Raw genomic sequence first — 24,018 nt, 5'->3', positions numbered from 1 at the left:
GGGCGTTTCTTCTAATCTATTACCAAAGCTAGACTGTTCATTTACTTCAAGGTTCGAGGTTCATTTATTTATCATTATACAACAGGCTTGTACTACAAAACTACTGCTCCTCTGTAAAAGGTAACACAAAACTTGGCACAGGAATTTAGTCTTCTTAAGTTTCCTTCAGAAGTTTGACTAGAACCCCAAAAATATTCAGTTTAAAACGAACAAGGGAAAGGAGCAAACTGCAGAAGCTGGAGCCAGAGAATGCTCGTTATTAATGGCTGAACAACTACTGAAACTATTGATAGGTTATCAAAATATCTGGCGATTAATCAACAAATTGCAGAGTACTTAAACATGCATGATATACCGAAACAGTAGTTCAACAAGTCTGTAGGAAACAACAAAGCCCTCTCTGCAAAGCAATGATCCAATAACAGCACAGACACTGACAGACATGTTTTTTAAAAAACAGTTGGATTTATTGGACAGTAGAAGGGTAAGACTGCATAAGTTAGACTGTACATTGAAGGCTTGTTTATTTAAAGATACCCAAATTGGGGGGAAAATGTTTTATGTGAATTACTTGATATGAGGCATCAAACTGCTGTGGCGTCATTTAAAAACCTATTACACAGAATAAATCCTTTAACATGATTGGACATTATAGGCAGAGCTTGGAAAAGGAGGCACTGAACATCAGTATATTTGGCAGATCATTTGCAAATTTCTTCACAGACACATTTCTATAAAGACACTGGCAACAAGAGAATCATCAGTCAGTCAACTCGTAACATAACACAATATAATACCAAGTCATGGCCGCGGAGCAGTGCTGCTGCATAGTTTGGACTACGGAAGTGGACATGGGGTTCCTCTCACAGGTATTTACAAAGAACGGGATTTTCTCTCCATTTTTCAAACAGAAAACAATCTAAATATTTGCTTCATACTGTTACAGTCAGATTCACAGAACATACACAAGATGCAGTGTACAAAACCGGTATCAGAAATTTTACAAGGCAAAGTCAAAGGCAGAGCATCTGGTTCGTCATGGGTGAAACACTGAAAGAGGCGGTGCTTTGGGAGCAGAACTCAAACAAGGCCTCTTGGCTAAAACCAGAGGCCTAATTTATATAAATGTTCTTGAACTTAGCCCTAAGATCATTTCCAACGGTGTGCTTATGTCATAAAGGATTCTGAGCATAGGAAAGCTCGCTCACACAGGTTGTAAACTTGAACACCTGTGTTCTACAAATCTCAAATTAACTTTGACTTACAATCAGCTCTTTCCCCTACGCAGTGCTAGCACAAACGAGGGTTTAGTCCGGAACCAAAAAAACAAAGCAAACTTTTTTTTTGGAAGACGGGATCACGCAGATGGTAAAGGAGCCAGGCCAAACATTTTATTCGGTGGTCTGAATAGTTCAAAACAGCCTTGGGCACATATGTCCCAAACTGGAAAAGCCCTACAGGTCAAATTCCCTTAGGTCAAGTCTAGACTTTGCTTAGAGAAAAGATCATAAATAACTACTTACACAAGGCCCCAGTTCTTCCCTGTTCCCAGACAGGTCCCCATGGTCCTCTGGGATCAGGTGACAAATTAATGTGGATGCTAACTGGACTGCCTGCACCCCATCACTTTTGTAGCTTTCAAACACACCTCCTGGTCTTCATGTGCGACTGGAGCTGGCTCAGGTGTCACATGGGTCACATGCTAGCAGGTGGTCTCTGGGTGCACCCTGAGCTAGCTCCATTCACTGCAGACTGTGAGATGCAGCTGAAAGCTCCCACATGCTGGTAAGCGCATGTTTCCTTCTGGAGTACTGGTCTAAATGTGACAATATACGGTCTGTGCTCAATCAAAACCAAATTTGTTCAGCGCTGACAAAGACCAACTCAGGGTACAGGGCTGTTCTACTGTGACTTCATGATGTGTGTGTGTGTGTTTGTGCAACAACAGGCCTTCTTCTGGCCTGAAATGACAGGACACAACACTCTGAATCCAGACAAAGAGGCCTCTGCTGGGCTTTAGCTTTAGGCTGTCCGAGCAGCACCAGACAGGGCCGTGTTTGTGTCGCACGCTCGCTCGCACGCAGCTTCATCCAGATGCAGACGCGCTGACGGAGGACGAGTTTTGCTGACAGGTTTCTCACAGTTTGAGGAATTCACTGAGCTTTTGGTAAATGGTCCTGTTGGTCAACTTCCTCTTTTTGAGTTGGGAACACACACACAAAATAAAAATCAGCCATGTGACTTCAATGCTCCATGCTAGAGCATACGTTGAGCGACAGCAGCTTCCCTTTTGGTCTGGGGGACAGGAAGTACTATGCTGATACTGCCATCAGGGACAGAGGACCTGATTTGTCTCTTTTTTTATTTCCCCTTCATCTCACCCATCAAGGGAACCAGTATTCAAAGCTAGATGTAAAAGATATCAGAGGCTGGCCTCACACCCAGTCATCCTGCAAATCCGAGGAGAAAAAAGAAACACAGAAATACACGAGCCGAAGAAGAGGCAACTAATCATGTGACGTGAAGGCGGCAGTTGTGAAAAAAAGAGGCCAGTGAACCGAGTGGTGTGAAAAACAGCTTCCTGCCTTCAGCCGCAGCACAACACCAGCAGCTGCTCTACAGATCTCACTCGTGTGCCTCCATTAGCTGCAGGAACAAAGGGATTAATCCACGTACGACACATCCTGAATACTTTACAGTACATCTAACCGTTTTGCTAATCATGCTGCTGTTTTAGAAACAGACTTTTCTTCCACTGAATCCATGAACACAGATGAAAATGGCTTGAGTTGTGCAATCCATTCCAGTGAAAGACTGGCGCAGACCCCCGGGTTCAGAGTAACACAACAGTAAGGAGGCCATGCGGTGCAGACTTTTCATGTAACGTGACATCACCATGACAAAGGTTCATTGTGACGGACTACACAAGCTTATTTTGAGTCTGTGTGTCATGGCGTACAGAGATGGAAGGAAACCAATGTTTTTTGGAAAAAGTACATTGTAGCGTACATTAAAAAAGGTAACTGCATGATTTGTATACTGTAAGGTTTTAAAACACTAAAAGAGTAACTAACTACAGTCACTTAACTGGACGTCTGACAGCCATCCCTAATTCACAGACCTGTAGGTACATTTCTAACTGTCGCTTAGAGCAAGAGCGTGCTAGTGACAGTATTTGGGTCATTACTGAGCCCGCAAACACTATCTAGTTTTCTCATGTGCCCCGTTAGAGGTTTTGTAGGTCACATTCATGAGAGTGTGAAACCGAAGCTGTACCGCCTGTGTACACAGCTGAGCTGATTAAAACGCAGAGCAAAGACCAGGAAACCAGGCTGAAAGGCGTCCAGTGTAGACAAAACGTAAGAGGTGCGCGGGAGCAACGATCTGTCGGGGGGGTCTTATTCTCAGTGATTAGCTGCCATTAGCAAGTACAACTATAGAGACAAGAGTAAAACAACATAGCTGTGCTGATGTATTTAGAAGGCCTGTGTTCAGCAAACACAACACTGTAAGATCAAACCTTTTCTGTACATCTGGTTCAAAGTCAGGGATTTGCAAGGGCTCAACTTAGGCCAACTTCATTACTTCTGAAACTTTTAGCATCTTTATTATCCTTCCACACATGCTGCAGTGTTAGCATGAACCAGTGGAGCCACGGATCTACTGGGGCACATGGAGGACTTTGGTGTTCAGGGCTGAAAACAATCTTACATCACTGTAAGCCAGGCCACCAGGCGCCTGCTTTTGTTTAAATAAACATCTAAACATTTAAATAAAATAAAAATAACACTCACGGTCATACATACAAATCTGTGTGGGAGGTTAGATCAGCGGTTGGTGTGAGAGATGCACACTGATACATCAATAAGGAGTTGAGAGGACAATGTGAACTGCACATACGCTGTACAGCAACAGGGAGAGTGGGCCGCAGGTCATCAGTCACACTGGCTTTATCACTTTTGTTTTTAACTTAGGCTGCACAGAGGGGAGAACATCACCAGGTACCTTTTAGAAAATGAGCCACATCATCACTTGGATAATACACAACACTTCAGGTGGTAATCCTGCTGAGAGCAAGAAGGGAAACACTTTCCCTGCTTCCTTTTCAACTTTAACCACACCACCCTTCACCGTTTTACGACATTTTCTCCCCTGAGAAGCATTCAGAGGCAGTCACATCACACAGGCTACATGGTGGTGACACTGGAGGACATTTTCAAAGCAAACAGGCTCCAGCATGAGTTACCTCAAATTTGGTATTTTTGGAAACCATTTTTTTCAATTCTTGATTCAGCAGGACTGCTTACCTCAGTGTGCAGCTTTACAATGCAACTCTGATGAAGAGAGACACAAGTCATGTCCACGCAGTGAGCGTATAGACAAGCAGCACAGTCGACTGCCAAAATGTGCGGGGTGATGGGTACTTCTCATGGTCACGCCTTTCTGTCCCATTACAGGGATTTTGTGGTTGATTACTGTTCCCACATGATAAAACCGTAGCACAGCAGATGCCCACCATGTACCCTCGGTATAAACACGTGATCTACCTTTGGGTTGTGTTATCTGGAGAGGGATGAACACATTCACTGCACACAGAAAACATGGCGACGGCACGCCATCAGATGTGCTCTTCAAGGGCCAAACACCAGCATTGTTGGCCCCGAGGCTTGGTCCTGGCCTCCTAGATGCTCTGATTCGGTGTGCCTTTTGGTTCAGAGAACCTTGTATGCATATTGAGAGCTTACTAATATCAGGTGGAAATACAGACCATCCAGATGGCACCATGAGGTCTGTTTGTCCAGACTCTGATGGTAAAATGTGGTAAAATGAAATGTGTCATTTGACTCATGTGGAAGGGCAGAGGCATGTGTTCTGGTTGGCTTCAAATCACAAAGAAGTGGTTCACAATGTGCCCTGAGAAACTAACCGTGCACCAGCTGCCCTTATAGCACAGCGTTTCGTTTTGAAAGTGGTCTATGTGTTTGTGTCTGTGCTCTCTTATCAGCCCCCCCCCCCCCCCCCCTTTAATGACCTGTAACAGAGTCCATCAGCAGTCACAAATCCACAAAGTGTAAACCCCTCTAAAATATAAGTTAAAGAAAATGCATAGGTGCATACAGTATATCCATATATTAGAAAAAGAAACAAATTGATTAGAAAACTAGAATTAGGTGGAATTCAGAGCAAAAATTCCTATCTGTGTGTGTGTCAGCCCTGTTCTTTCCTGTTCCACTGCCCTCAGAGGAAGTCCCCAGCCCAGTGATGTCATCACCAAGCGCCAGTGGAAAGCAGAAGTAAAACCAGAGACAAAACAAACTAAGTTCTGGAAAGGAAGGCAACACCTGGCAACAGTCGCTGAGGACGCCGGCGCCTGCAGGCAGCTTGGACGACAACTCAGTAATGATTTAAAACAACCCCCCCCCCTCCCCCCTTAGCAACAGTGGTCAGAGCAGCACAGAAAAAAATGACAGCGTGTGGAGGTGAATTAGAATAGCAAATACCATAAAAGTTGGCGGCAGGTCCACTGCAGGGTGTGGACAGGGACGGGGGGGGGGGGGGGGGGGGATTGAGAGTGGGGGTTAAAAGTCGTTTACAGTGGTATCAAGGGTCAGAGGGTGGTGGCTTTGAGCCAAAGACGGCTGTTATCAGTCACAGTGAACCAGCTCAGTAAGGCAGAGAGCAAGCGTGGGGGAATGGTGGTAGTAGTAGTGGCTTTATTACACAGTCAAAGTTCAAAGTGATGAGAGGGTCAAAGGAGGAGGGGTGGAGGGATGGAGGGACACCGCCCGTTCCCCTTACGAAGCTGGTGGTGGTGGGGGGGGGTAAGGAAAAAAGGCACCTTGACGCCCACTTTCCTCCTGCCTCCACCCATCCCTCCTCCTCCTCACTGCAGCATCAGCTGCTTGAGGTTATCGTGCAGGATGGTGTCCTTGACGTCGCGGAACACCAGCCGGATGTTCTCAGTGTTGATGGCCGTGGTGAAGTGGTGGTACAGGGGCTTCTGCTGCTGCTCGCGTCGCTTTTTCCGAAAGCATTCCACCAGGAAGCACTGGACGTCCGCCAGGCACGAGGGGTCACCCGAGAACTCAGGGAAGTAGTCTTTGATGGATACCTGCTTCACCTTCTCCTCCAGCAGGTCCGTCTTGTTCAGGAACAGGATGATGGAGACGTTGCTGAACACCCGGTTGTTGACGATGGTCTCGAAGATGTTGAGGGACTCGCTCAGCCGGTTGGTCTGCCGGTCCTCCATCAGCACCTGGAGGTGTCAGAATGCAGATGTGTGCGCAGAGGTCAGAGAGGATAGTGCAGCAGGTTTAGATCTCTCTGCTCAGCACAATGAGCAGCTTCAGAGTCTCAGCCTGGTTTCTCTGTTATCACATTTATTTGCCTAATCTTCTTGTTTTCTCAGATGCAGTGGAAACACAAACAGGGATGCACCAACATACTTTACAGCCCTTTTTTCCGCTGCAGGAACTTAGAGACATCTAATGTATATAAAGAGAAACACAAAATTCAGGTGGCAGGTGACCAGTGAAAATCTATTGCCTAACTGTAACAGAATCTAAGTCAGTGCAGCTTTCAGTCATTCTGTGCTGCTATCAGATCCGTTTCCCCTGTAGATCAACTTTTCTGCCGTAATATCATCCCTGCTGAGTCATGATTTAGTCTTCCCTCCTCTTTGTGTCTTTGTTTGGTCTGGTCTGTGCTGGACTTGAACTGAAGAACCTCCGGTTTTCAAGCCAAGAACTAAACATGGGCAAATACAAATGCAAGTTCCAGCTACAGGACTTTCAGTGGGTTGCTGACAGCGGCAGCACTGTCCAATGTGATTTGTTGAGCAGATGTGACATCATGAACAGCAGCAACCATCATCTTACTACTGCATCACCCAGGACAATTAAATTTAAATTAAGCGTTCAGCCCTACGGCCTACTCACCTGGTCGTATTCAGAGGAAGAGACAAGAAAGAGGATGGAAGTGACGGAGTCAAAGCATTCGAACCAGCGCCGCCTCTCAGAGCGCTGACCACCCACGTCCACCATCTTGAAGGGCACGTTCCTAATCTCAAAGTCGTACTCGTGGATGCCCTTAGTGGGCTTTCTGGCCAGGAGGATGTCCTGTTGGGAGGGGAGGTAGTCCTGAAAGCACATTTTCAGAATTATTATTTTTGACAGGTTTTTCCAGATTTTTGCAGCTTTCATCTAAGATCTACATTCAAAAACATGGTATTTAAGCTGCCGTGGTACATTTTAAGGTCTTTCATTTTCACAAGTTGTGAGAAGAAAAAAAAGCCAGACTTTTCTTGGTCCACAAACTCGATCAGCAAAAACAAGAGATGGGGAAAGACATGCAGATCTCTGTGTTCCACATATGAACTTCTCACGCTGTTGCTTTGGGACATCCCTGTTTAACACTCTGAATTCCTGAAATACCAGAGCGCATAAACAAATGTGGGGCTTCAGGAGAGAGTGTGAGCGTGTGCATGTTTGTGAGGGGAGCAGGACCGGGCACTGACAAGTCTTAGCCAATCAAGCACGGCTAATAAAGTGCATCTTTAACTATTTGGGACAAAAGATGATGTAACATTATTGCCAGTCATGTCGTGACTGCGTGCGAGTGTCACTGTGCTCTTTTTATAAACTTTATAATTTATAACATTCCAGACGTGATGAGTCATCACTGACACACACCGTGCTGGGCAGGGCGCGCACACACACACACACACACACACACACACACACACACACACACACACACACACACACACATTATCCCAAAGATCCCCCTTTTCACCTGAAACACACTCCCACAGTGCTCCAGTGCTTATCCTCAATGTGCCAGCAGGAAAAGAGCAGCAGCTACAGAAACATCAGGAGCACTGAGAAAGCCCCAGTAATGTTCTCTGGGTTACTTCCCTCAGGAAGCCCTTATAACAATGTCAAACTCAGCAGCCTCATCTATTAAGTTAGTTTGGCAAGTTATCCAGACACTAGTCTGGCTAAAGAGGGAATGATACTAAATACTTAAGGATCAAACCAGAGTTTCTGGATACAAAAGCTCTTTTAAATTGATAAAGGAAGTTTAAGGCTGTTGGCCAATCCATTTGGACTACTAAACCTGTTCATAGTTCTGGGAAGGTCTGGGAACAACACGTACAAATAAATGACACATCCGTCATTACAAGTTAACTAGAATGGTGATGGGTTTCAACCCAAGAGTACATGTTACCACACATCTATTTCAACAACTTGACCGATTGTCCTGAGGGCTCCAGTCGGAAAACTACAACTCAGTGTGGCGTAGGGCTGAGTGATCTATCAAATATATTCTGTACATTCAAATATTAACGATTAATGTGCGATATAGCAGATAATCATATCGTCATATTCAGGTGTGCTGTGAAATGACAAGTCCCCTTTATGTAACGTTACTACAGCGTCTTCTACTCTTCACAGCAGAGTTGGTCTGGACTGTGAAAAGCATGCTAGTTAGCGGCTACGAGTCACTGTGTTGTTTTCATTGTGGTGCAAAAAAATCCCAAAAGGAAACGCGATCAATCAACTGAGCGCTCCGATTACCCGACTGCGGCTTCCAGCTCTGATACATATTTGGAAGACCTCCAGTTTTAGACTACTTGACTTGACTTTAGCCTCCATCGTAACTGATAACTAGCTAGTCTTTCCTCAGTCTGGGCCAACGCTGCTGTGAAGAGCACACCATAGTAATGTTTACTTATAAACAGGGACTTCTGTGGCAGCAAACACAACACACAGCCTTTCACTAACTATTATACTGCAGCCGGAGCTCATCTACACACTTAATGGCTGACTACAGTAACGGAACTAACTCTCACACACACTTTCTCTATTTCCTGAATCATATCTATCACTTAATGTTTTAAAAAGGTAACCTATTTTATTTTTCCTTTTTTGTTTGCTGCTTGTATGTATTTTTCAATCCTTGAGCTTTGTTTTAACTGGAGACACTTCATTGTGCCTCTGTGTTTTACAAAGAGTGCGGTCATGGGAATGTACACACTACTTCCCTTAAAATCAGACTTAGAAATTAAAATTCCTACATATATATAAGTGTAAAAGAGACTGACAACGGCCTCATCTGTTTAGAAAAATTTGCCTGGTTTCTTAGAAAATGCATGATTTGCTAATAGGATCCTGGATGGGGTGGGTTGGGGGGTGATGCAGAGAGAACAGGGAAGCTTTGCTTAGCGTTGGGCTTAGTGAGTTTACACAGGAACAAACCAGTGTGGAGACATGACTGAGGACAGGAAGACAACAGTTTCACTTCTCTATTCAACAAACTGGCTGGGTGCTATCACACCCATCTGCTCCATCAGCCATCCTGCCTGCTGGGGATGTGTGATTGGTGGTGCCTCTGCAGTGCGGGCGGGACTTACCGACTGTCCGATCTTTTCCAAATTGTCCAGGAAATACTTGACTGACTCCCCCTGAGAGAAAGACAGAGAGATAGTGACTTTTAAATACAGAGAAAAAGGCCCACCACCAGTTCCCCGAGCACGTGGTCCAAATCCCAAAGATATTCAGTTTACTATGGTTGAAGATTAGAAAATCAGAAAATCAAAAACATTAATATGTGATGATAACACCACTTTATATGTTCATAGAATAAAATGTGTCACATCATGACATTACTATTAGGGCTGAAACGATTCCTCCAGGGACAAGTATCACAGATGCTAATTCTTTGCATCTACACTTTGTTTAATCCATACAAGTATATACAGCGCACTGCGTTTCACACAGATGATTATTACTGTTGCACAACGCACTGTGTGTGATTTGATGGAGCAGATTGCAAAATAGAGGAAGAACAGAAAATAGAAAATAGCGAGGGGTGAAGAGAAGAGACAGGCAGAAAGCGTCAAGTCTGCACACCCAGTCCACGGAGCGGGCTCGGCACAAAGTTTAAGAAGGATGGTAAATGTATGTTAATTACGGCTATATGCAATGGCTGGTTAAGAATGCAAATCAATACAGTGGCTAGATACGATGTCCCTAATTAAGCTAAGTTTTACAAAAAAAACACGCTGCAGTCACTAACCACTGTTTTCACTGGTGCTTTCAGACCAAAAGCAAAGCGAGCATTTGGGGCGGTGAGTTTAAATACAAAGTCAATGCAACGACGCGTAGAGCCACGATTTCCTGTTGGGCGGCGCAAAGCGATGCGAAGGGATTCGAGAAAGTTGCATGAGGCTGAGTCGCGATATCCTATCAGCTTCAGAGCGTTGCATAGAGAGGGCCGGGCAGAGCTCCATTCAGAAAACAAACATTGTAGAAGTTGCTGTCCTGCTGTCTTGCTGACAGACCTGACAAAGCATGAATTCATATGTTCAGCAGCATCAACAACAATGCATTCATTGTGAATTATCCCCTATTAAATAGTATTATTCTTTTAATATCCTACTGTTGCAATACGTTAGTTGTGATTTGGCCCTATAAATAATTACACGTCCATTTAAGTATTTCAATAAGCATATTTGCATGATACATCAACTTCATTGAAGCTGGTTCATTTTGAATATTTTTATACTGACTTGCTGAAGTTGTATTCCTCCACCACATGTTTACACACTCTTAAATTGTAAAACACAGAATTCAGAAAAATTTAAACGAAAAACATGGAATTGGGGAAAAAGCAATGTAGGTAGGGCCCTACTCATGTACTTGTAAACTGAATGCCGTTGGGCTTTAGACTGTTGGCTGGACAAAACACAATATTTGGAGAAATCATTTTACACTTTCTGAACTTTTTGATATTTTCCAGGTTTGCTGACAAAATGAAACCTAAATAAGGACGTATATATATACACAAATCAGCAGATGATGAATAATAAGTCTGTTCAGCCCTGAATGTTTTACTCAGCACAGTCTACACTGAGCTGAAGCTAGTTTCAATTACATATTGGCCGTTTGCTAGTATTTTAAATTTTTCTTGCCTGGCTGCTTCACAAGCCAGCTTGCTGCTGCTGTAGGCATGCCATTAATACATTATAATCTCAGTAATATGCTGATATGATACATTTTATCATATGAATTATACCGGTAGTCATGAATTGATATTGGCAAGCCTAATGTGAATGCATGCTGGCACTTGTGTGCTTGATCGTTGGGGAAGAAACCATATTGACTTTTCTGACATGAAAAGCATTCCTTGTACAGTCTTTAAAAACAGAGAAACATTAAAAGACAACACACAGTGTGCTCTCTTTGGGTCTCAGCTGCTCCAAACAGATGCTTGGTGAGCTCATTTCCTGGCAGAGCAAGTTACAGATCATTTTGCTGGGAGCAAGACACTGGTTAGGCCGAATCTAAACTTGTGGAGAGCAGTTAGGGAGAGATGGAGGAAGGAAGGGTGTGGAGAGGCAGAGGGACAGACAGCAGAGAGAGAAGCAGCCCTTCATTAGCTGATCTGTGTCGTCTGTGTGCTGAGCAGCTGCAGCTGTGAGCAGGAGCCTTTATCTGTTACCATCAGTGCTACTTTGTACACTCCCAGCCCCTAAACCCAGTTACGAGAAATCACTGCACATCCCATGTCACATGTAAACGGAGGTAAAGGTAACAGCATGGATGTCAAACTATCAACACAGGGCAAACACTGAAGCAGGGGCTGAAGGGTAACTTTATACATGGCTCGGAGTAGGGCTGCACCATACTGACACACATTTATTACTTATTAACAAATATACAATTAACAAATATAATTTTCATCATTTTGGCTGTAGTATAATAGATAGTGAAGGGCAGTGTTTTGTTTTTGGTAACAAAACACTGCCCAAACACACACAAACAAACAAAAGGATTGTAAAACTCTATGGGGCAACATGTGAGTACAGATAGATCTGGATTATAAAGTTGTATGTGTTTCTTAGAGCCCAATGGTCCTTCAGGCCCTTAAGTAGGTCTGTAAGTAGCTGGAGCCCTGCGGTTTATTATGTTAATCTTACAGGCTGCACACAGCAATTTGTATTTTCAGGTCTATCAGTAAATTCAGTGAATTTGCATTTTTTATGTGCCTTTATAATAATTTTTTGTAGTTGCTCTATAGTTCTGTAATTTTCTTTTTGACCGAAAAACGTGCTGCAGAATTGTGCTGTTTTCTAACAGTTTTCTAACAGCAGAGAAAACCATTTTGGGCATATGGTTATAGGATAGTCTAGCTATATATGGATTATCGCAGAATTGCTGTATCATGATATTATCAGTATCGTGTATTGTATCGCATCGTGAGGTACCCTGTGATTCTGTGGAGCTAGATAAAGTAAGCATAACCGTAGCAACGGTGGACGGCAAGGTGGTCAGTCAGACATATATGTTTACCTGCATTTGCCAAGTGGCGGGTGCTAACCTTCGGCCCGGTGTATATAGTATCACGGATTGCACCAGAAATGCAATAAGGACACTGGGCAACTGTTACTCACCAGCTGGAATTCTCTGCGGCGGTCGTAGGCGTTCTGGATGCCCTCGTCGGCCCACAGGGCCCTGATGGATGGCAGGTAGTGCTGAAAAATTTTGTGCTCCACCATGCCGTGACCGTGGGCCATCGCCGACCGGGTGTCAAACGCCATCATGGTGTCTCCATGCCGCTGGTTGGACGGGTTGCCCCACGGGATGTATAGTTTCTCTCGAGCATCCACCAACACTCGAATACCTGAAGCGGGAGAGACACACATGTCAGAACTGTATTCTAGTAAAGATTCTGCAGTTCTTTACAGATTCCATCACAGCTTATGCTTCATTTGAAAAGAATCACATACAGTAGATATGTGGTTCTTTTAGAAAACAAGAGCTGTACAAAAACAATGGTTTGTACTGGATTGGCATCGGAGGAGCTCTGTCTGATGATTCAGTGGTATTCTGATGGTGGTGGACTTAAATGTACAATGGTTTAAACACGATGGACAATTTTTATCATTCTTATTTGTAAAACGACCTGCTTTGCACCTTCCTCTGACCTCTTCTCCCCACACTCACTCACACACACCTACTGGTCTCTCACTGCAAACACACTGGCTTGCCCCGCCTCTCTCTTCCTGTATGTGTCCGCTCCCCTTTCTCCATCAGCATGTTTCATAAAGTCGACGAAAAGATAGAACTCGTCTTTATTCAGAATTTTGCCACCCGTGATCTGTTTACATGGCAGCAGGTGTGTTGTATGCCTGCTTGTTAATGACGTAGCCAATCAGTGGACCGTGGATCTGTCTGATTCAGCTCAGCAGGCGAAGAAGGAAAAAGCCATGCTGACTTGGACGATTATGAATTGATTCATAATGGTCAATAACCGAAGCTTAGCTAAAGGTTAACTGATATCGTAATGGTGACGGAACGAAAAAGGCGGAACTTGGAAATGCAGCTCCGGACCATCTGTGCGGTGCACACAACAGAGACGTGTGGTCCTCCCTGTTCGGCAAAGACAGGCAGCTGTTGAATGAGTGACTGCCGCTACTAAACTTTCACATGATCAATAAAATCTATGAGCAACTAACGTTAATGATTTTACCCCTTAGCTAGCATCCTCTGCTTATTCTTCAAAGGACAGCTACGTGACAGGCGGCAGTAGGTGGAAGCTGAGCAGGACGCTTTTTGCCTGCTAGTTCAAGTTTGTTGTCAGTCAGCCACATATCGAGTACACAAATGAAATGAATGATGCTTAATACAAGATTACAATAATCAACTTACAGGACAAGAAACAAACGTGTAACTACAGACAAAAAAAGGAACAGCTATATTAAAGTGGAGTGAATGTGGTTTGGTTGTAATATTGTGTAGGTCAACCCCCATCTGACTCTATACTAATAACAGCAGCATCAGAAATAAAAATAGCAGCAGCAGAGGTCAGTAATAACGCTGTAATAATGTAGTAATGCTATGCAATGTTAGCTACATTTATATGAAGTAACATTAAATAGCTGCATTTCATTACTACCTACTCCTTTGGATTGTTGCTAAATACTTTGCTTTAAAAGTACCAAGTAGTCACAGAGTGAGAAAAATACATCATTATCCTGTTCGTTTTACAGTTGCATCGTAGCACTCATAATCATAATGAGGTGCCTAGAATTTCCCACAGGAGGGGATGCATCGTGGAGGAATCGAATTGAATCTTGAGACCAGTGAAGATGCCCACCCCTGGTTACAAAAAAAAACTGAAGGTCACAGGACAAGAGGCTGAAGTTAGTCTGATTCTCAGTATACACGGGTGTCAGCCAACACACAGCATCAAGCAGGGAGCCCTTCCCACCTCCACAAACCAATTTCCTGGGGGAACCTCTGAAGATGGTTTAAAGCGTGACACTTGTGTTAAACCAAATGCAGTTTGTAATGGTTTTGGTCCTCACAGCAGAAGGAACACTGAATACTTTTTTTGCAAAGACAGAGCTGTCAAAATTTCTACATATAACATTTCTGTATCCCACACACTGCAGCCGCACAGCAGATCCGGTGATATACTGAAGAACACCAACAAAAATCTCATTTTGGATGAGCACGTTAGTGAGCAGAGATGAGCAGTGTGCTGAGGCGGTGAGTTTACATTCCTGCTGTGTGAACTCCGCTTCACCCCGTCAAACCAGCCTGCTCTGACAATGTGCTACGTTCCTTAGCTGTCCCTGACATGCGGGTAAATCCAGCTGTCTGCAGCATGCGTGTGCGTGAGTTGACAGCTCAAGGGTCAGTGTGTTGAGTCTGTCCACATATCTTCAGTTCCTGTGCCAAAAGATGCAGCTTTCACTCTCTTATCTTCGCTTTGCACTGGAATCTGCACACTGCAGTCCAGCTCTTTTGTTGTTCACAGTTGGTGACAGATTAACAGGATGCCAGACCTAACTGACGCTTTCTACTGACATGCAACTATTTTAACTATATACACTCGGGAGTTTAAACATGTAGAAACAAGGGATTGCAACAGTTGAAAAAAGGCCAGCACTTATAAAGTTAAAAAGTTAAAAATTGTTTATTCATTATACATTATTTTCAAAGGCTGATTATCTAAAAATACATTTAGTTGACTGACATGTCCCTCACTGAAAAAACAACAATAAGACATTTCCCTACTGTCTTGTTAGCATTGTTGCTTCAACTTCCATATATGTTGTTTGGTGACCTCGCACCAGCTTCAACCAACTTCAACCTCAGCAGAGGTCTACTTAGCAGGCACATATGAAAAGATCTGTCCAGGTCCTTTACAGGGTGTTTTTCAAACTCAAAAGTAATCCATACAATAACACAAACCAGGGCTCCAGGCTGCGACTATTTTGGTCACATATGCAACCAAGAGTGTGCGAGTTATGTGGTCTCAGTCGTGCAAGTGTAAACTGATCATTAGCCGAGAACCGACAGAAATCCCGGTGGGCAGGTCGCTCTGCGGCCGCTTGATTAGCTGCCTCACGCACAGACAGGAGAACTGTTTTCTCTTCTTAGTATGAAAGTACGAAATTGTCCGGTGTCTAATCTTGCGCACTCGGCAGCAACACGTTCTCCAGCTGGGAACGTCGCCATGAGCGATGCATCGTTTGATTGTATAGTTAAGGCACATCTGGAATGTGAACACAGCCATTGTGTATCATAATTATGTGCTACTCTCAGCACCATTACTGTAACAATCAAACTGACCAACTGTATAGAAAACGGCTTTAACGATTTCTCAATTAAATCGATAAAATCAATTCATAAAATGCTTCGACACAAATTCTTTGCATCGATGCTTTGTTTAATCCGTAATTTACTAGGCCAATTTAAAATGGTATTTGATTGCAGAGCAAGCGCATTCCTCTCTCTTGCCCCTCTCCCTCTCTCTCTCACTCACCCATCCCTCTCTCTCTCGCTCTTCCTCATGAACACAGCTGCACAAATCTGTCACAAAGCAGTTGATGTCGGAGAACCAGCTTAAAAAAGTTATTAGCAAGCATATAAGGTCTCTAAAGAAAGCTTCCTAACTAGAGTAAATAACGCTCATACACATCACTAGTCAGCCATGACATAGACACTGCACAGCAACAGTCACATAAAAAAACTGCAGTTTACAAAATGAAGGCACAATAGGAAGTTGGCTCAATTATGCACCTGTGCACATCCTCTTCATACAGCTCTGGTCTGACATCATGGGGCAGAGGTGTTAAATGTGTAAACATACACCACAGATTCAATACTGTCACAATACTTGGAGTGCCGATTCAATATGTATTGTGATTCTTATTCTACATATATATATAAAATAAGTCATGGATAATAGTTTAGAATTTTTATATGGTTCAGAAATATGTTGAAAGATTAATAACTTCTCTTTTTAATCTTCTAAAAATTGGCGATTGTCTCTTCAATCACTATTTTCATTCAGTATGACCACATAATTGCTGATTTGTCCCAAGGTTGCAAAAATGCTACATGCTAGTTGAAAGCTTCAAGCCAGAAGGGTCAATCCTGCAGATGACTCCCCAAAAGCTCTGTGGAACGTCAACAGTGATTCACAGAAAGAGTTAACCAACATGTTAACAACCCCAACTGACTTTCATACTGAAATGACACTTTTTCCTTTTCAGTTGAACCACATCAAGAATGCTGGGCAGGTCTTTCTAGCCTCACACATCACACTTCCCTGTTTGCACTACTTCAGAGTTTACGTGTACAACCTCCCATGACATCATGGAAGTACAAATAGAAGCTCCTCTCTCTGGTAAGTCCCTTGCTTGTTGTTATTGACCACGCACTGAGCTCAGGCTGGAGCAGAGGATGGCTCCAGGCAGACTCTGCACTGCTGTCTCCATCAGCACTGTAAAACCAGGTCTAACTGCAATCCTGACTAAATCTCATTCAAATAAGACTCAGTGACTACTTGTGATGCTATCACAAGGATATCCACACCACAATAGGGAGGGAAGACATGAAGTAACATCACCCTTAGAAACAGGCCACTCCTGCACCAGTCAGCAGTTGAGTTCGTTGACAGCGGCAACTGTTTTATCCTGTCTCAACAAATGCCAGACACACAGAAAACCATTAAATTTATGCCATTCTAGGGCTGTAATCCAATAGGTCATCTTTATAAATACAAGAGCAGCACGAATTGAAAAAAAAGTAATATTGCAATTATTGTTACTGTGATTAGATTATAATGGAACAAATGGTACTATGAGTCCACTTGCTTAATTATCAAAGAAAATGCAAAAAATACTGCAAACAATATTTATAACACTAACTAGTAAAACAGATGTAAAACAGAATAAAGGGGAGCGTGTTGCTCTACGGAGGAGGTGGCTAAAAGCGGTAAATATTGGCATACTGGCATCGGCTCAATGTACATCTGTCTAATGCAGAGTCTCCACAACCTGGAGGAGGAGTGTATTAAATAAAGAGTATAATGTTTAATTAATAGTATACTGCTAGTATAAAAAATAATATATCAATTACTACATTCATTATAATTTCATATGATAGTATACTTTTTTTAACCACTAGTTGAATATTATATCCAGTTCCCTGCTGTTTCATTTCTGTGGGTCGTTTTTTTTTTCATTAAATCCTTGTGCAAGCAAAAGGCTCTACATCAGTCTCTAATTTGTTCATGCTAAGTAGTAACTGGCAATAATCATATTGGTCAACATTAAATGATTTGCTGTACGTCAAACTTTTTTTAATGTCCCACCCCATCCAGGCTGTGATTGGTCAGTCCTCCCGGCAATTCTCCCGTTGCTCCGGTGATGAGTCCAACTATGTTTTGAACGATTAGCGGTGGGGCGGGGAGGGGGGCTACGGTAGGCTGTTGTCAAGTTACTCGCACACTGCTCATAAATCCTTTTTCTTACTTTACGTATCTGTTTGTAGAGCCAAATGCGAGAGCCCGGTGTGGGCGGACTGCAGCGCACACAGAGAAGAGACGTCACATACACCTTTTCGGTTTTATTAAATCGCACATGATGACATCTCGATTAGATTGATCGTGCAGCCCTATTAAATACTCTGCATTATTCCGTATGTTTTTGATTTATTACACCTTACCTACAATCGCCCTTTAAGAAAAATTATTCATACCTTCTGCCAAGTTACACTACAGTGCAGTGCACCTCTATTCCATTACACTGTTGTGCAGTTTTCCGCTGTGCCGTGTTGCTCTGTGTTCAATGATGCAGCTACTAAAAGTGCAGTGATTCATTCAGTCCATTTAGGGGGCAGCCGTTGCCTTCACTTTACAAAGTACTTAATCATGAACATGTACTTGCATGTATTTGATTGCCCAACACAGTGTGTTGCTGGATGCAGTTGCATTGCACTGTGGCAAAAGCCAAGTTGAACTTTCTTCCATATGACCCTGAACTGTTTTGCCAGAGCTTCTCCATCGGCACCCCCACTGTGCCAAGCCAGTGGCCTCATTCAGCAAGTTTATATGAACACGAGAAACCAAGACAGACAGAGAACTCAGACATGTTTACATGCACTGTGGTAACCTGGTTACTGTGAACCCACATGCATACAGCATAACACATCTACCAACCTTTCCTTTTATCACCTACATCTTATTTTTTATAAAGCACTTTGTTTTGAAATGTGAATAAAATGTATTATTTTATATTGTTATTCATTAATGACTTATTAGCCTTTCTGACCAACTCTGGCGTATTTTCAGAAATATTATTACGCACTGCCCCTGTCAAACTAACTTATATAAACCACATTAGTTTGCGGTTACTACAGGCTCTGTGGTGAGAGAACATCGTTTTTTATGCAGCACAAAAGCAGGGCTGTGGTGACTCATCGGCATCACTGATAACAGAAATACACTGATTTGTGCGTCAATGCGTCGCAATGAAGCGTTGCGTGTGGTCTAAGCAGGGATTCCCCAGAAACCATTATCTAAGGTTTGTCTCTGTATATTACACAGGGACCCAACATTGTGGTGACTATAAGCTCTGTCAATTAGAAATGGTTTATCACAGCAGCAACACTTGGAGCGAAGTCATCCCAGAGCACTTTGTCAAGAAGGCAGCGAGACAGCACCCCAAAACCTGTTTCCTTTTTGTCCCCACACAACTCCCAAATATTAGGATTATCACCACGAGGAGCGTGTTTCTGTGACTTTCTAAATGTTTCTTCATCGCCCCTCTGTTCAGCTCTACTGCTGTCATGGTAACGTAATGTCACACTAGGCGTCATGCCCTGCCGCCCTTAGTTACTGTTGCTAGGTCCGACAAACGGTCTTATTACTGCACTCCCTGGAGAAATGTTGTCAAATTAGTTGGAAAAAGCGATCTCACAAAGCAGCACACACTTTTGCAGTTGCATTATACATTTGAAGGTTGTATTCAGGCTGTCAGACTGACGTGAAAAAAAAATGACCTGAGCTAAAACCTACCGATCACACAGTACAAGTGAACCACCGCATCCCCTGACGACTGAGACAAAAGACAACGATATTAAGGATCAACACTGTTCCTGTAAAGCTGGGTAGGCCCCTATTCATTATTACAATCATTAAAAAGCAGAACAGCAGGGCTTTATTACGTTACATTCAGTAGGACGTTAGCTAGCGTTAGCAAACTAACATTACATTAGGAACAACCCACAGCCAACATTTTTCTGGATTTATTTTAGGGTTTTGGAAAGAGAATAAATCGTACTTCTCTTATCAACCTCTCTGGGTAGCAACTGTAACTATTACAAGTGTCCCAGGAACAGCGTTTGACCAGATCTTTTTGCATTAGAGTCAATGGAGCGCATCCATGAAAGTGTCGGACTTCAGCTAGAGAGAGTCCTATACTGTGCTGTGATTGGCCAGCTGTGTATTCGGGCGTGGCTTAGTGAAGGGTCAATTACCTTACTTATTTTACCCATCAATGAAATAAATCCATGTCAGAACAAATTCGGATTCTCCAGTTCAGAGAAAGGGCTGAAATCCAGTGTTTAAATGAATGTGTCACAGCAATGCTTTTGAATCTGAGGGCCAGTATTTTTCTGATCCAGCATCTGACAAATCGGGTCTGTCATTAAAACATAACACTGCAGGGACATGAAAATTAGACTAATTTTAAAACATGCTACTATAATCATTATTCTAACTAGCTTTATTTGTCTCCGTCAGGATGATTGAATAACATATTGAAATATTAATGAGACATGTTTTTGATATTGAATTTGGATAAATTGAGTTATATTAATCGAGCAATTTAAAAAATAAAAAATAACTATGGCGCAGCCCTACACAAAAGGGTCTACATTTTAAACACACGCTGCTTTGTGTTAGTTTAAGTTTTATTTGAATTTGGGGAAATCATTTTAAACACTAGAACGTAACCTGGTGTAAGTAGCTCTCCTTTCATCACAGAGATGATCATGTGAATGATGACACTGCGGCCACATGGGCATCAAATACTTGATGATTCAATATGTTACCACCAATAGAATGCCGCTGACTCAAAGTACATGTCTAGAAATTAATCAGAATGACAGAATATAGATATTCATCTACTAACGTCACCAAGATGAACAACCAGTTTTCATTAACCAAGCTGATGTGTGATGGAATGGAATTTATTTGTAGCTTTGGAAATATTGTTGTTTTACATTCATGCCAATAAAGCTGAATTGAATTGAAGGGAAGCTCTGACAGCAATGGTCAGCTATGAGGCGTCGCAGCAACTGTCTTCACACACATGTAGCAAAAGTTGTTGTCGGGTTCAAACTACACGGTCTTTTTGTCTGTTAAGATGGTCAATGTCCGAGTAGGCTATTATAGAGCCAGAAATTCTGGTACTGGACCAATCATAGCTTGGGAAGGAGGCGCTGGTGGCAGACCTCCAGGAACATGAATGTAAACAAACAATGGCGTCTGAAGCGGGGTGCATGATACTGGCCGTCTTGAGTTTGGAAAAGCAAGAAAAAAAATTATCAACACCATTCCTCTTTGGCTTCGCCGTATTTACAGTTAGAAGAGCGCTCTGTGCTCCTATTGGCCAATGAGTGGTCACAAAGACAGGTGGACGCGTGATCATCATTTACAAGGACAACCGCAAAGCATCTGTTACTACATCTAAATCAGCAGCATTAATAAAATAAAATATGCCGGCTAAACTACATTAGAAATGTGGCCGCTGAAGCAAAGACCTCAGCTTCTCAAACCTTTCCAGTGGCCATGGAAACCACGACAGAGCAGTGCCTGAGCCGCAGCACGACTAGAATGCAATGCAGCCGCATCCTGTGTACATTTGGCAGATGTGGCTGGGACAGAGCTAGCAAATGTGTCTATACCTGCCCCAGGACAACAACAGGGTCAATCACACCTTCTAAATTAGCCTAGGTTACAGCAGATAAGGAACTGAGCACTCCAAACTGGCAGAAACTGCATAAGTAAATGAAAAAGTAAGTCAAAATAAATTTAAAAAATACACAAGTGTATGATTAAGATTTAAATCTACTGATGTAGAATAATGTATTACAGACCAATTAAAATCTGAGGTCGCCTCAGTGCTTTTAACCAGATGCCTAAAAATTTAAATCAAGCATCATAAGCAACAACACAGAAACAAGAGAACATAGGAGCAATGTTAGCATGTTTTAATGCAAACTCAACACTTCCTGTAGTTGATTTTCACAGGGAATGCTTTCCTATGAAGGGAACAGTTTATGCCATACACTGTATGGCTTTTAGTGCCAAGTAGCCACTAACCACTTTCATCAGTTTCACAACATGATGTGGATAGGCGAACAGCAGCAGGAACTTACTGCACACATAAGGGGACACAATGCTGTGTTGCTGGTATTAGAAAATGAGGATGGGTCAGCAGTGGGAGACAGTCACGACAGTGAAGTCAACAAAGGAAAAAACAATACGACCACACACATTAGTGAACATCATTTCTGTGATGCAGGTCAATATTGGGAAACACCAACAAGCCAAAACAATGTTGAACACGCTGCACCTTCCTCAGCAGGTTTACTGTGATATTCTTCGGTTACTCTGACTCATCTTAAGGCAACAGCTCACATGTTTGTGTGTGGTTTCCTTCCACAATGACCTGGGTTAATACCAAATGTCATAAATTGCCATAATGCAATGTGTGCGTTGTTGTGGGCACATTTCAAAGCTAAGACACAACTTCATCGGCTCATTAATGAAGTCTGTTAGCAGACTGCTAAATGTTGCTCTAACATAACGGTCAGACGGATTTCAGAAACTCTGCCGAGATAGGTGGATTGTAACTGTTTGGAGAAGCCATACGTCATTCAAAAAGCAATAACAATCAATATCCAAGCACAAAAAGATAGCTTGTATTGTAAGATGATGCATTACTCTTCCTGTAAATTTCGTAAAAGACCGATTGAGGGTGCGGTTTCATTTATCAATGTGTCAACTTTCAGAAACGGTTCAGTGTTCAGTCATGCTGTAACTTAGTTCCCCTATAAAGGACCTTCCAATGTCCTATTTGATGATGGTCAAGTTAATAGTAAACAGGCACAGTTTGGAGCGTGTGATGCTCTCTCCATACAGTAACTACAGAGTGACATGTTTCAGTGCTAACAGCAGCAATGAGGAAAACACTCGGACAACGTCAAACCATTTTGTACGTTACGCGTGAATTCACATTTAGAAAGGAAAACATTCCACCATTTCTGGCCCCACTGCGCTGTGTCCTTCAGTCCCACCGCTTAGACAAACAAAAATCACATGGGCGTTTCTTCGACGCTTAACCAGCTTTGTCGAACACAGAAAAGTGCCCCTCCAATCGGTTCAGCTGCAGCTAGCTTGGCAACCAACTTCTCTTTCAGTACTCTTTACACACTTAGGTAGGTGACCAATGCAGAGTTCAAAACAAGCCAGCTTCCATATTTTAAAAACAGAGAGGGTTTACAGTAGACTTACCTTTTATAACATTACTAAAAATCGTGGCTTTGAATTCTTCTTTGGCCTTCTGATCGAAGTCCTGCCCATGGATAATGCGCATCTGCTTGAGAAAAGTGGACTTGCCGCTCTCGCCTGCTCCAAGTAATAAGATCTTTACTAGCCTTTTTACATAAGTCTTATCTCGATTAATACACTTATCTATCTCTTTAGATTTCCGCAACTGTTCTACCTCGCCGCTTGTGAGGAGACAATTGGGGAAACATACAGATAAGAAGGAGCGGGACGGCAGGAAATCCGCCATCTTTGAAACAACTTCATCGATACAGACAGCGAGGAGGGCTGAGCTCACCCAAGTCCGCTGTTGCATTCAAGTGTCGTAGGAAACCAACTGAATGTAACTTCCACCTCAACTGTCAAGGGAGCAGTTTAACCATTTGATATCCAGTCTGTACTGAAATGAAGCAGGACATTCAGATTTGCCAAAAATAATGTGGTTCACTGGCAAATGCTGCGTTGGACATTTGTTTTACGCAAAACAACATTGGTTTCTTAAATAAATTGAATTGTGGCGACACTCATACAGAAATAATGTGAAATAACAAAGTGCCTTCAAGCAAATGAAGTGACAAAATACGGTGTGGTTTATTTATAAACCCATTAAAGAAACTATCAAAAAATCACGTGGGCTTAGTATATCAAAAGTCTACGGAAAGCTTTAGTCGAATGATGTTGAAATGAGCCTCTTTTTGTCTGTCACATGCTTGATTATAATGGCGTAGCCTATTTTACCTGCTCCAAAATAAAAAGATAGTCTTTCCAACTTACATGAACTCAGCACAAGTGAGAGGTACAGTGATGGGCGAGGCACGCTCACGATAAACAACGTGAGCGCGCCCACGCTTCAATGTTTGGGCGGGTCGCACAGATTCCTGCAACAGCATCTCTCAGCATTTTGCTGACTTAATAGTTAGACAGATACGTCTGTAATAGACATTACTGTGTGGAGGTAAAAAAAAAAAAAAAGATAGGAGAAAGTTAGAAGTGAAACAATTTAAACTTTATTTCACAATTCTGATATAGCTGTAGGTCAATGCTAGAATAAGATACTACCTGGCCTCAGTTTTTTTTTGTGTGGTTTTGGCATCGATTCAA

General features: G+C 42.7%; 1 protein-coding gene and 1 long non-coding RNA gene across 2 annotated transcripts; one reads left to right on the top strand and one right to left on the bottom strand.

Annotated features, from left to right (window-relative positions):
- Window positions 1–443: 443 nt before the first annotated feature.
- Window positions 444–23,233, bottom strand: gna13b (guanine nucleotide binding protein (G protein), alpha 13b). Its single transcript, XM_038739406.1, has 5 exons — window positions 22,885–23,233; window positions 12,458–12,687; window positions 9,416–9,466; window positions 6,939–7,139; window positions 444–6,256 (listed from the first exon to the last, which is right to left on the bottom strand). The coding sequence occupies exons 1-5, from the start codon at window positions 23,231–23,233 to the stop codon at window positions 5,885–5,887; spliced, it is 1,203 nt and encodes a 400-aa protein (XP_038595334.1). The 3' UTR covers window positions 444–5,884.
- Window positions 20,451–23,687, top strand: LOC119918675. The gene is made up of 2 exons (XR_005447482.1): window positions 20,451–23,007; window positions 23,077–23,687. It is a non-coding gene; the product is annotated as an uncharacterized LOC119918675 (long non-coding RNA).
- The last annotated feature ends 331 nt before the right edge of the window (window positions 23,688–24,018 follow it).

This window comes from Micropterus salmoides, unplaced genomic scaffold (genome assembly GCF_014851395.1).
Source record: "Micropterus salmoides isolate LMB-PRFRI ecotype aquatic unplaced genomic scaffold, ASM1485139v1 Ms_hic_scaffold_10, whole genome shotgun sequence".
In the NCBI taxonomy this organism is placed as follows: domain Eukaryota; kingdom Metazoa; phylum Chordata; class Actinopteri; order Centrarchiformes; family Centrarchidae; genus Micropterus; species Micropterus salmoides.
The sequence above is the reverse complement of the archived record's forward strand: the minus strand, read 5'-3'. Positions and strand labels throughout refer to the sequence as shown.